Source organism: Manis javanica, chromosome 8, assembly GCF_040802235.1.
Source record: "Manis javanica isolate MJ-LG chromosome 8, MJ_LKY, whole genome shotgun sequence".
Lineage (NCBI taxonomy): Eukaryota > Metazoa > Chordata > Mammalia > Pholidota > Manidae > Manis > Manis javanica.
In genome coordinates this window covers 91,128,626-91,141,023 of record NC_133163.1, presented here as the reverse complement: position 1 = coordinate 91,141,023, position 12,398 = coordinate 91,128,626, and the positions used below count along the sequence as shown (strand labels likewise).

Below are 12,398 nucleotides of genomic sequence, written 5' to 3'. Positions count from 1 at the left end.
GGGGCGGAGCCGAGCGGACGGGGGAGTCTCCGAGAAACTCGCGGCCTTCGGCGGCTTCCCGGCCCGGGAAGTGAGCCGGGGTCGGGAGGCCGCAAACAGGAAGTTGGGCTGTAACAAAGAGCGCGGGGGGGCAGGGAGCTGCGGAGCCGCGGACCTACCACCGGGGCGCCGGCGGCGGCCGCAGGTGGAGGGCTGACCCGGGGCAGCGCGCCGCACCTGCCTCTTCCGCCGCTGCTCGGGGCTCCTGTCCCGCCGAGATCCGGCGGAGCCACGGGGCAGGGCCGTGCGCCCTGGGCGCGAGGGAGGGTGCGGCTGCCCGGGGAAGGCCGCTGGGACCTCCCAGACGCATCCTCTCCCCGGGAAGGGACAGTCACAGTTCCCTGAGTGAATCATTTCCATCCCCTTCCCGGAATGCAGCTGGCCACGTGGGACGGAGGGTTGACTCTGCTGATCGTGCGGACCCACGGGGAAAAGCTGGGAGAGCTGCATGGCGGGCAGAGCCCTCGGGGCTTGTCAGAGGTGGAGTGTCAGTTCTACCTGAGTTTAGTCTAGTGGCCTTATCTGCCTGGGATGGGGGAGGTAGGAGCCACCGTCCCTTTTTTTCTGAACCTGACCAGTCTGACCTTGGCTCTAAGGCAGGAGCATGAACCCTGGCTGAATAAGCAGGATAAAGGCCTTTCTCCCTTCTTCATATCCTCTCCCTGACTCATCTCCCTGCAGAGATATCCAGGTGGTTACTGGCCACTGGACCCTGGAAAAGCAGCTGTCCTCAGAACTGGAGGTCACATGAGGTAAAACTTATCCTTTAGGCGGGGCACTGCATCCAGGCACTTAAGGAACTGCTAACCTCTGAATTCTCTTCTGAAGTACTCGGCAGATTAAATTTGGATGTTCACTAAATCGTGGACAGGACTTCATAGTGAATCTAGAGCGATCATCTGCCCTTGTTTCTGCCAAGTCTGGGACTGCTATACACTTGGCCACTCCAGCAGGAAAGTTTTGGGTTCCTGACCTGTGAGAAGGGGCTGAACCCTCAGGGAGTGACCGCCAGGAAATCCTGGGAAGAGAAGGGCTTCCACTGTGGCCTGTTCACACTCCAAGTGCCCGGCCCAACTTCTGTCATGTCACTAGAGGTGGAGCCTGGCACGAGGCACAGTTTGGAGTTGCCCAGACCAAGTCCATGCATGGATCTCTTCTTTCCCCAGAAAACCTGCACGGTGGACTCTCTCAGCTCCCTGTCTAGGATATTAGAGCCTACAAGTGGGATAAGCCAGCCAGCTCCTGTCCAGGGCCCTTCTTGCAGGGCCTGGCCACCCACGCAGTCTAGCACGGCTTGGTGGTGTGGACGTGCAGGCTCGCGGGTGTCCTACCTGTCCCCCACATGGGAGCCTCGTCATCTTGCCTTCGTGTCCCAGCCCAGTTTCCCCCGCCCCCAGGGCCCGGGAGCTGCTTTCCTGTTTCATTTTGGGCAGGAAGAGTGAGGTCGTGTTGTTCTTCCCCCTGCTGCCGGCTTGGGCTGTGGGAACAGTTCCCTGAATGTTTTCCTGTTTGATACCCTGTGTGTGCAGCAAGAGGAGCAAGGAACGACGACCAGGGCGAGGAGCGTGTGCATGCGGGTGCGTGTGGGTGAACCTGGGACTCCTGCTCCTGTGTCTGGCATAAGCACCCAGATCAGGGGCAGGTGTGCTGTTTGTATGTGTTGGGAGAAGGAGGAAGAGAGAGGGCAAGTGGCATTGCATATCCTTGGATTCCACCATAAGCATCAAGGGGTCTATTTGCTTTACTGTGGACAGGCTGAGAGCTGGGAGAGTCTGGTCAGCTTTTTTGTCAATGGCTCATTTTTTCATCATTTGCTGTCCATGGGGGATGTCTGTGGCTGCTGAAAGAGGACTATGGCACCTTAGGGACCATCCTGTGCCTTAGAGGAAGCTGGGCATTAAGTAGAGACTGGGAACTCCCTCATTAGTGTCTCAGCCAGAGAAACCTGGACTCAGGGAAGGCTATCTCCTCCACCCCCAACCTCCCTGCAGTCCAATAAGCTCCTGCAGCTTTGGGCAGACCAGATGTCGGACTCAGTTCTCTTGTCCAGCTGCAGGGAGGACAGATCCAAGGTGATGCACTCACAGCCCCACAAGACCAGTGCCCTGCTGGGGCTGAGGAAAGAGTAGGGTACCAGTCCATCTAAAACCCTACAATGGCAGGACGTCTTGTCATTATCTCTGACATGAGAATCTTTTTGAAAAGAGGAAAACAGGCCAGATTATGTCCTTCCCCAAAAGTCCTGTAACCCCCAGGCTGACCAGGGAACTCATAAACTTTTTCAGGCTTGAGGAGAGAAAAGGGTAATATTGCCCAGGGAATGGTGGGAAAGGCAGCTGTAGCCAGTCTCAAGCCACGAGGCAAGGAAGGCTGGCCAAGGCTGGGGGCTGGATGGGGGACCAGGTCTGCCAAGCACTGCAAGGGGGTAGGGCCTGGAGCATAGCAGACCAAATCTGCATGCACGTACAGGTGCCAGTGGGGCAGCGGGCAGCAGCATGAGAAGGGGAGCCGGGCAGAGGGGGAGAGGATTCCCACTCTGCCATCACAAAGACAGGACCCATGAAGTAGTAAACTCCTGTACACATCTGTTCCACATTATAAATACACATTATATACAAAATAATGTTATAAAATGTAGAAAGGTCAGTGCTTCTGATTCTTAAATTATCGAAATACTAGACTCCAAAATAAACTACAAAAAAACAAAATAAAAACTCATATTATTGATTTCTGAAGATCAGCTTCAAGGGTGGTCTGGGGCAGTAGTGGGTGTGGGCAGAGCCCAGGCTCGAGGCCACAGGAACGGGCCCAAGGGAGGAGAAGGCCTAGGTGGCAACAGCACCCGAGTTCTCCCTCACTGGGATTTCCAGCATCACTGCCCTGAGCTCCCCAGGTAGGCCTGGTGCCCCAGGCAGATGCTCCACTTGTCTGCTCACAGGACCCCACTAAGGACTCACCTCAGGAGGCATGTGAGGCCAAAAGTGGTGGAAGCCAGGGGAGGCTTGGCAAACATCCTTGCCCAGAGGCCTGGGCCAAGGAGAGGCCACAGAGGTGTTGTGAGCACGGCCCATGTGCAGTAGTTGGAGGCAGGGAGCAGAAAGTGCTCCTCCCATTTCAGGTGCTCACCTCACCTGCTGGGAAACTCCTGCCAAGAGCCACACCCAATGGTCTCCCGGCCCACAGACGGCTCTGCCCTTACTGGCTTCCTCTCTCCTCTCTGATTTGGACCCAGCTGTCGCCATGGAGCCTGGGCCAAAGGCACTTTTGGAAACACAGATGCCAGTGGAGGTCACAGCAGCTCCAGGCCTCACAGGACCACTGTCCCGCCCTCTGGAAAACAGGCCAGAACCCAAAAGGAGCCCTCTGAAGGCCGCTGCTGGAAAGGTAGGTCCAAGTGGCACCTCTCCTCTGTTCCCCTGGCTGGTGTGGCTGCCAGTAGGATGCCAGACGAACACCCAAAGGTGTGGAAGGGAACTGCATCTCTTGGCAAGTTCATAGTCTATCCAGTTCATGCCATTCCCTCTTCCTCCTGAGAGCAGCACGTTGCATATTAAAAATGTCCCATCCAGGATGCAATGTAAACAGTGCAGAAGGAAGGTCCAGCTGCTGGGGCAAAGCTGGTATGTCCTGGGAAGGCTCCTGCCTTATACCTGGGTAGCATGTGGAGAATGGGGAGGTAGGTTACCCTGGGATACAGCTCTCCTCCAGGCCTCCCTGGGAGAAGCCAGTGGGGTAGGTGGAGGGAAGGGAAGGTGGGGAAGCCCTCCCTGATCTTCTGTCCCAACACATGCACATGCCTGGGAGCCTGAGCTCAGGTGGGCCAGTGGAGGAAGCCAGTGAAAAGGGGACAGAAGGGCCCCAGGCAACCACCCTCACCCACCAGCAGCTGGGAAGCAGCACCTGGGAGCTGGCCAGGTGCCACAGCCACCTGCCCAGCCCAATACTAACACAGCAGGAAGGGACCAGGCCCAGCTCACCACCACGGCTCCTGTTTCACACCCCCTGTGGCAATGAGACCAGCAGGGAGCTGAGGGCCATTGAACCTGGCCTGCTCAGGATGGGTTCTGACCCACTACCCTTCAGGAGCTGCCCCAGGGTCAAGAGTAACAAGACCACTTGCCATCCCCAAAACACAGGAGGAGACGTGCTGGAAGAGAAGGCAAGTCCAGCACTCACCTCTGTGGCAATGACACATTCATTCCTCTCCTCTGATATCAAACACACCGACTGGTACATGGAGTCCCTTGGGGAGCATATCGCTGCTATCCGACACTCTGGCTTTTCACTGAGGGAACACAAGACAGGCTAGTGAGGGAGGTGGGGAGAGGACTTGGGGGAGGGGGGGTGCTAACCTGGACCCTGGAGAGCCAAAGGGCGCAGGAAGAGGTGGCTCTGGGAGAAGACAATGGGACTGGGGTGCTGAATGCTAACGGGGGAGGGTGGGTAGTTAGGAACAGACCCCTAAGAGAGCCACAGGACCCCCAGCCTTATCAAAGGGTCCTCAGGTCTAGAAAAAGCCAGCACTGCTAGTAAAGGCAAGCCATGCTGTGGAAAGATGGGAGTCACAAGAGACACAGGGTGGACACTTGCATTGGTGAATGAATGAATGAATGAGTGGAAGGGAGGGCCAGAGGTCCCATGGCAGGAATCTTGTGGGTGGATCCTCCTGTCAGTAGCAAAACCCCATTTGCTTAAAAGCAGTCAGGAACCTGGTGCCAGCCTCCCACCTGCTCTGGGGTCCAGGCCCTAGGCCTCCAGGTGCCGCTCACCTGTGTAACCGCAGTGGCGCCTTCTCCCCTAAGCTCTTGTCACTGTGGGGATACTTCCCTGGCATGGTGCCTCGCCCCAGGGGTCCTGGGGCCAGATTATAGTCCAATGTGTGGTTTTGCTGTTTGCCGCAGTTGGACTTATCCAGGCCACAGTCCACTTCCAGCTCCTTTTTCTGGTTTGTGTTCTTGAGCTGGGTGGCAGGAATCAGGTTGTCCTTCTGGAAGTCCGACAAGTTGTTCATGGCTTCCCTACTGCCATTGTCGGGCCGCCGAAGCCGCAGCTGCCGCACAGCCACCGCCACCATGCCCAGCAACACCAGTACTACCACCAGCCCCACGCCCAGGGAGACAGCCACCCAGGGGAAGCTGGGCGGCATGCTCACGGGGAACTCGCAGCGGCTGCCCACAAAACCATAGGGGCAGTTGCAGATGAAGTTGTCCAGGGAGAGGCCAGTGTAGCAGGTGGCCCCATTCAAGCAGGGTCCCGATGAACAGGCATCGCTAGGTGTCCGCACCTCACAGTGCCGGCCAGAGAAGCCGGCAGGGCAGGTGCACACAATCCCATTCTCCAGGTCATGGCAAGTGCCACCATGGGCACAAGGGCTGCGGGCACAGTCACTAATGTGGAGCTCACAGTGGGCGCCCGTGAATCCAGGACGGCAGCGGCACAAGCGGTTAGGACCTCGATTCAGGCACTGGCCCCCTGTGGTTACACACGGGCACAAGTCAGCGGTGGCCTGGGAACCCCCCTGATGCATAGGACTGGAGGCCCAGGAACAAGCTCGGGTCCTTCTGCCTCCATGAACACGGCCAGCATTTACAAAGGGCACTGAAGAGTCAGGAGACCCAGAGCTGAGGGTGACTCTAGTCTTCCTTGCCTCAGTGACTCACTGGTAGAAAGTACGAGCATTTATAGAGCTTTACGGTAGCACTGGACAGATGTGCTGGGCTTTAATCTTGGCTGGCTCTCTCTAGCTGGGGATCTGGCACCTGTTGCTTTTCCTTATACTTAAGCCTCATTTGTTAAATTAGAGTATAATGCTCTCCCTTCCATGGGAAATCTCTAATGGTTAGGTAGGATAATGCATGAAGGCAGGAGCACATGCCTGGTATTTAGTAAATTCTTAAATAAATGTAATTATCAGTGTTTTATTTAATCTTCACAACCACATGAAAGAGGACAGGTATTATATTTTCCTGTTCAGTGATGAAGAAACCTTGGCTCCAAGGTTTAACTAAGTTAATAAGAGTTAACTAAGTAATTAAATTAGCCAGAAAACAGGCTCCATCTCAGCACTTCCAACCCCTCCCCAGCTCCTTAGACTTCTCTCCTACACATTCCTCTCTGCCTGCCTCATGGGGGGTCACCAGGGAGCAAGGAGACAAAGAGAGCCAGCATGTTTTGTGCCCCAAAAGATGCTGTCCATTCATTTTGGATGCCTTTTGGTGGGCTCCACGTGGCCATGGGGCAAGGTGAGGTCTTCACGAGCAGGGCTCTGACTGTGCCAGCCTCCCTCAAGCAGAGATATAACGCCTCCAAAATCCCTCTCTCCAGCCCAGGACTTCCTGGGGAGGGTCAGAGGCCACTCCGGCCAGGTCAGGGCTCTGACATGGGAATAGGAATGGAAGCCATGCAGGGTGTGCACCATCCCTTCTCCCTAGGCCTGTACCCACTGCTACTTTGTTCCTCTCCCAAAGCCGTCCAACTGCAAGCAAAGCTCTTCACTGTCCAGAGCAGAATGGGAACCCGCATCAGCCTGCCCAGAGTGACAAACGAGGCCTCTTCTCTCCTGACCCTCCCTCACCAGAAGGCTCTCCTGGCTCCAGGGCTGGTCCACCAGGTTAGCAAGGCAACAGGACGTACCATTGGCGCACGGGTTGCTGGTACATCTGTCTACTTTCTTCTCACAGTTGGAGCCAGTAAAGTTGGGGGGGCATTCACAGGCATAGCTGGCCCCCTGGCTGCGCTCCCGGCAGGAGCCCCCATTGAAGCAGGGGGAGTCAGTACAGGTCAAAGTGCTGTGTTCACAGTGCAGGCCATAGTAGCCAGGGGGACAAAGGCAGCGGTAGCCATCGTCCTGGTCCTGGAGAGAGACCAGAAAGGGACCAAAATCAGACCCTGGGGGAAAAGATGCAGGGCTAGGTAGGGGCTAGGCCCTACCTGCTCACTGTCCATGGCTGTGCATCCACTGGCCACTTGGGGTGGGGTGCCTGGTTAGAGCTTCCTGCGCTGGCCTGGGCCTCACCTTACAGCTGCCTCCATTGCGACAGGGGTTGCTGTCACACTCGCTGAGCTCCAGCTCACAGTCAACACCAGTGTAGCCTGGGCGACAGGTGCAGGTGTAGCTCCGCTGCCCACTGTTGGAGCACGTTGCCCCGTTCCTGCACGGGGAGTGATGGGTGCAGTAGTTGAGATCTGTGGAGACAGGAACCACCCACTGAGCAGAGCCAAGAATGGTCCCTACATCTAGGCTCCTTGTAATGCAAGTTCACTGCCCATGTTTGGCCCAGAGGCTCCAACTCAAAGTCTTCCAGACCCAAATATCCTTCCTTCTTCCCCAGTGAAATCATGTATATCGAAGCTTCTTGAACCACATCTGACCAGTACAATCAATCGGAGTTGAAAAACACAACTGGACAGCTGCCTGCCAGGTCAGCCCACAAACACTGGCAGCAAGAGTAGAATAAAAGTAAGGAAGAGAAGTGGATGGCAAGGCAGGTGTTGAGGAGGAAGTCAGAAAGTCTCCATTCTGGGGGAAGGAGCCGCTGAGATAAGCCTGAGAGGCGGGATGATATTTTAACAGGTGGAAATGGCAGAGGGGAGGCGAGAGCCACCACAAGTAGTGACCAGGCATTTTTGTTAAAGGGGAATGTGTTATGAGGGCATTCTGAATGTCAGTATTTGTTTTCTTATTTGGGGAGGACTAGGAGAGAGAGCCAGACAGAGCAAATACAGGCACTGTAAGGGCTGTGTTTGCATATGATGAATATATGACTGTGTCACGGGAACAAATGTGGGGAGAGGAAAGAGAATGGGCAGGAACCAGGTGTGTGTGTGTCTTTGTAAGGGAGAGGGAAGAATCATACACACACACACTCACACACAGGGGCTGAATTTGAAGTCTCTGTGCCAGTGAGTCAGGGCCTAGGCAAGTTCTGTCTATCCTGGCAAGCCCCTGCCCATCCTCCCCAGGTCTGTGCTGCTGTCTCCATGGTAGCAGCCACTCCATTTGACCCTGAAAAATGGGAGGCACATGCTGCAGCTGGCTACCAGGAGGAAGGAGAAAAGGCTCCCTCCCCCATGGTTAGGACTGGCAGATCCCTGTATAGTCAGAAGAGGGACCAGGCCCCCCCACGCCCCCACAGGCACCAGGAAGAGCCGGCTGGGCTCAGGCAGCTGCCTGGCAAGTGCCCTGGGGAAGAACAAGGGAGGCCGTTTCTGCCCACACCGAGGAGTCGGTTAGATGTCACTCTGCCCAGAGGCCCGGCTCACCCACAGCCTCGGGCAGCTGGTGGGCACACCCTACAGGACAGCTGTTTAGGGGAGAGCTGCTCAAACAGCCTTGGCAGGTAAGCAAACACCTAGGGGGTTAATAGGTAACTACAAGGTTGAAAGAGGAACTGAGCTTGGCATCCCTCTCTGGCCTTGCTGGAATTTGTGAATGTAACCTCCAGACTGCTCACTTGTCACTCTCCTGGCTTCTCCAGCTACCCTGCCTCCCCAGCACCTGAGGAAGAAGGACCCACTATCGTACTCTAGGCCAATTACAATGACTCTTAAAGGTTCTAGTGCGAAAACCAACTCAGCAGTCACCAAGTAAGAAGCGTCCCGGTGACAACTCTGGTTCCTGCGTCTGCCCATCTCTTCCGTCTCCTGTCCCCTCTTGGCCCTGACTCACCTTGGTCACAGAACAGGCCTCCCCAGCCCTCCTCACAGGTGCACTGCCAGGGGGTGCTGCAGGTACCATGGCGACAGCCATTGTGGGGGATGCATTCATTGCAGAGGCGGCCCTGCCAGCCTGGGCGGCAGCTGTTAAACAAAAAGGAGGCTGAGGATGAAGTGAGGGCCTGGCCAAGGGACAGCTCCCCCTACTCCACTTCCCATCGCCTACTCACATGCATTCTGCTGGCTTGCTGCAGTAGCCATTCTGCTCATGACAGCCAGAAAGACAGACAGCTGAGGAAAAAAAGCAGGCCTGGGTAAGGTGGAATGCCAACAACCCGGAAGCCCCACTCTCCCTCTCCTGGACTGAGGGGTACCCCAGCTTTCCTGGGCTCACTTCCCACTCTTGGCCTTCCATAGGAGCCCTGGGTGTCTTAAAGGGCAACAATGGCCCAGGGGAGGAGAATGCAGAATGGGTGGGATGCAGTAATGGGGTCCTGTGGGCTTTGGCAGAACAGAGATGAGCGCTGAGCAAAGAGAGGGTAGAGTCTGAGCCTGTTGTAAGCATTCCCAGCTGGTCCTGAGGCCCAACCAGTGGGCAGCCCAGACCTGTGCTAAGGGAGGCAGGCTGTGGCCGAAAAGACACCTCCGTGTTTGCTCAGGGGACCCCCCTTCAGGCAGGTGAGAGCTTGGCTGCTTACGCTGGTCGCAGTACTCCCCAGTCCAGCCAGGCAGGCAGGACAGGCTGCCATCTGGCTGGCATACGTAGTGGCCGAAGTGGTCATTGCGCTTCTTGCACAGGCGTGAGCAGCTGTCCCCATAGTAGTTGTCACTGCAGATGACCCGGTAAGAGTAGCGCAGCCTTGTGAGGGGGCTGGTCTGCTCATCCAGTAACCAATTCTGGCCCACAGCTAGAGAGCCCTGGATGGCGATCTTGCTGATGAGCGCGTCTGGTGGCAAGGCCTCTAAAGGGGCAGAGGTCCAGGTCAAGGAAAGGCAGCCAGTCCCCAGGAGTCCTAGCAACTGCTGGATCAAACTAGGTAGTTATCCACATGACCACCCCCCAACCCTGCCAGCAAGCACAGGCCAGAGGAACACAAGGGTCCCACTAGTTAGCTGCCCTGTACATATGCATGTGCAGGGGGCCTGATACCATTCAAAAAGGGGACAATAGAAGGATGTTAAGATATCCCACTGTTCTGGAAGCAGATAGGCTGGGGGAAGAGGAAAAGAGGTCAAAATGGAAAAAATAAAAGGGAAAGAAAAAGAAAAGCTCTCCGGGCCTGGGGGGACCCTGAAAGCAAGGGGTCCTCTGGTGCGCATTCAGGGGTTCTTCCCTCGGAGATAGGTAATGCTTTTTTCCTTTTCAAAGTGAGAATTGTTGTTCTGCTGAAATATCCTTTTCCTCTGTGTCAGAACAACATCCCAAAGCCATTATTCCCTTTCCAAAGGAGCGGAATTCGCGAAAGGTGTAAAATACAGGAAGGGGCCCGTCAGCGGCGCTGGCAGCTTCGGCCTTTCTCACCGCTGTGCTCCCCGCGTTCCCACGCCAAAAATAACCCGCAGGAAACGCAATTGTGCTCAGAGTCCAGGCAGCGGGCGGAATCCGAGCGTCCAGCGCGGGTCGCAGCTCCAGGCCTAGCTAAGCGTCCTGCCCCCCGCCCCCCACCTCCCATCCCGCACTTCCCCCGCCTTTTACAGGTTAACTCTTTCGGCGCTGTGCCCTGTCGCCCCCCTGTGGCGGCAGAGCGAGCTACTCACCTGGCCGCAGGTCGTCTCCTGGCGCGTGCCAAGCTTCGATGATGAGTGAGAAGGTACCCTGGGAAGCGAAAGGAGGGGCCGGGGTAAGACAGAAGATAGCGAGATGAGTAGGCGCGGGGGCGGGAGTGCCTTGCGGCAGCCCGTTTATCAATCTAAATTGCAGGATACAGTTACGGCGCCCGGGTCAACATAACGGGTCTGCGTGCCGCCATCGCGCGCGAGCCAGGAAGGCGAGAAGAGAACCCCAGGCAGGAGGAGGGTTAAGATATGGGGGAATGTATGCGAGGGCCATTCGGAGGTGGGGGTCGGGCCGGGGTGGTTGGTGATGAAAATTGTATCCCAAGAGCTGGGAGAAGTGAGGGCGTGGAACTGGGAAGAAGGACACTGGTGAAAACCTTCCCGAAGATGAGCTCCCAGGAGATAATAGGGAAGAAAGGATCAGAAGAGAGAGCCCTGGTTTTGTTTGGTGGTTCTGTTTTGTTTTTTGAGGGAAGCGAGGAAATCTGAGGCGAGAGCTTTGGTCCCAGAGGGCCCCTTCTTTCGTCTTCCGTGACCTCCCAGTGCGCCCAGGCTGTGCTCACCGGCCAGGTAAAATTGAAAGGCAGTTGGAGAGGGTTGCGTCCCCCGCCGCTACTGTTATCCCCGACGGCGAAGGAGTTTGTGCCCAGCACAGGAGTAGAAACACTGCCGAAGGTGCAGGGTCCGGGAGAGACGACAGCCTGAAAGTGCTTAAGGCAGACGCGGAAGAAGGTCCGGCAGCCGGATTCGCACGGCCGCCCACTAGCCAATACGCCGCGCTCGTTGGCAAACTCCTGCAGCTGTAGCTGGAAGACTCCCGAGCCGGCGGCGCGCTGTTTCACAGGGACCGAGGGAAGGAGAGAGGGGAGCGGTCAGCCTGGTCGACGCCCGGGGCTGAGGCGCGGTGGAAGGGGGCGGAGGGGCGCGGGACGTTACCTGCTGCCAAAGTGCCACCAGCAGCAGTAGCGCCCAGCCAGAGGGGCTACGGGACACGGCTGCCATCCCCTAGGGCGTCTCTCCACCCGCCGGCTCTGAAGCTGGCTCCGTTCAGGACCTCGCTTTCCCGAGCGTCCACCCCGCGGAGGGGTCCCTGAAAAGTCAGGCTCTGCTCGGGGCTTTCCTCTGGCCTCGTCTGCTCTCTAGCTCCGCTCCAACTGCTGCGGTAGATAATCCAGGTGAGGGCGGCTGGGCGGTGGCCGCGCTCAGGACGTGTCCTCGGGCCAATCCCGGGGCTTCAAGCAGGCTAATGCTCCGGTACACTGCACTGAGACGGCTCGAGCTGCGGCCCTTGGCCTCCTATTCCCAGCCTGCGCTCAGCGCCGCTACTGAAACCTGTGCGCTGGGGAGCCTTCCTTATATATATTGGCTCCTCTCCTCGCCGCCTGTCACTCAGACCCATGGTCACTCTCCCCTCCCCTCCGGGTCTCTAGCAGCTATAGCCCCAGCGCCGCCCGAAGGGGGCCTCCGCCCCCGCCATCCTTGTCCCCGCCAGCCAGTCAGGCGCAGGTCTCCGCCCCTCCGTGCCGCTCTCAACCCCTGGGTCCCCCAGCTATGCTCTTGCCGAGGCGACCAGTTCTTCGCAATTGCGGGGTTACCAGCAGAGACCCCGACAGTTGGAGGTCAGGGGGAGGGCCGGGGGGGAGGTGAACGAGTGGTTCCCGGATGGTCGTAGGGGTGGAGACTCTGGAGAGTCCCTGAGGGTGGTGTGTCCACAGCCGGCGCTGGTTACCTGCAGCCCTCGAACAGGTAAAAAGAACTTAAGCCCAGAAAGCGAAAGCAACACCAAAGAACTCCGAACTAGGTCTTTTTCCTAGAGCTTCAGGAGCCCTTGCCTCCTCGGCCCCTAGCCTGGGGAGCCCACCCACCAGGCGTTCCCGGCGCAGCAGGGAAGCCAGCGGGTGCATTAACTTCTCTGTGGGCATTCGGGA

The 12,398-nt window shown here is 57.2% G+C and overlaps 1 protein-coding gene across 2 annotated transcripts; it reads right to left on the bottom strand.

The window, feature by feature from the left end:
• Positions 1-2,612: 2,612 nt before the first annotated feature.
• Positions 2,613-11,801, bottom strand: DLL4 (delta like canonical Notch ligand 4). Of its 2 annotated transcripts, XM_073211652.1 has the most exons (12): positions 11,407-11,801; positions 11,034-11,303; positions 10,453-10,510; positions 9,393-9,656; positions 8,925-8,985; positions 8,708-8,838; positions 7,055-7,224; positions 6,673-6,892; positions 5,192-5,511; positions 4,809-5,026; positions 4,216-4,324; positions 2,613-3,689 (listed from the first exon to the last, which is right to left on the bottom strand). In XM_073211652.1, the coding sequence occupies exons 1-12, from the start codon at positions 11,470-11,472 to the stop codon at positions 3,684-3,686; spliced, it is 1,893 nt and encodes a 630-aa protein (XP_073067753.1). In that variant the 5' UTR covers positions 11,473-11,801; the 3' UTR covers positions 2,613-3,683. The 2 variants fall into 2 exon arrangements, with proteins under 2 accessions (XP_073067753.1, XP_017508297.2); XM_017652808.3 differs by having other exon boundaries at positions 4,809-5,511; positions 11,407-11,799.
• Positions 11,802-12,398: the final 597 nt, after the last annotated feature.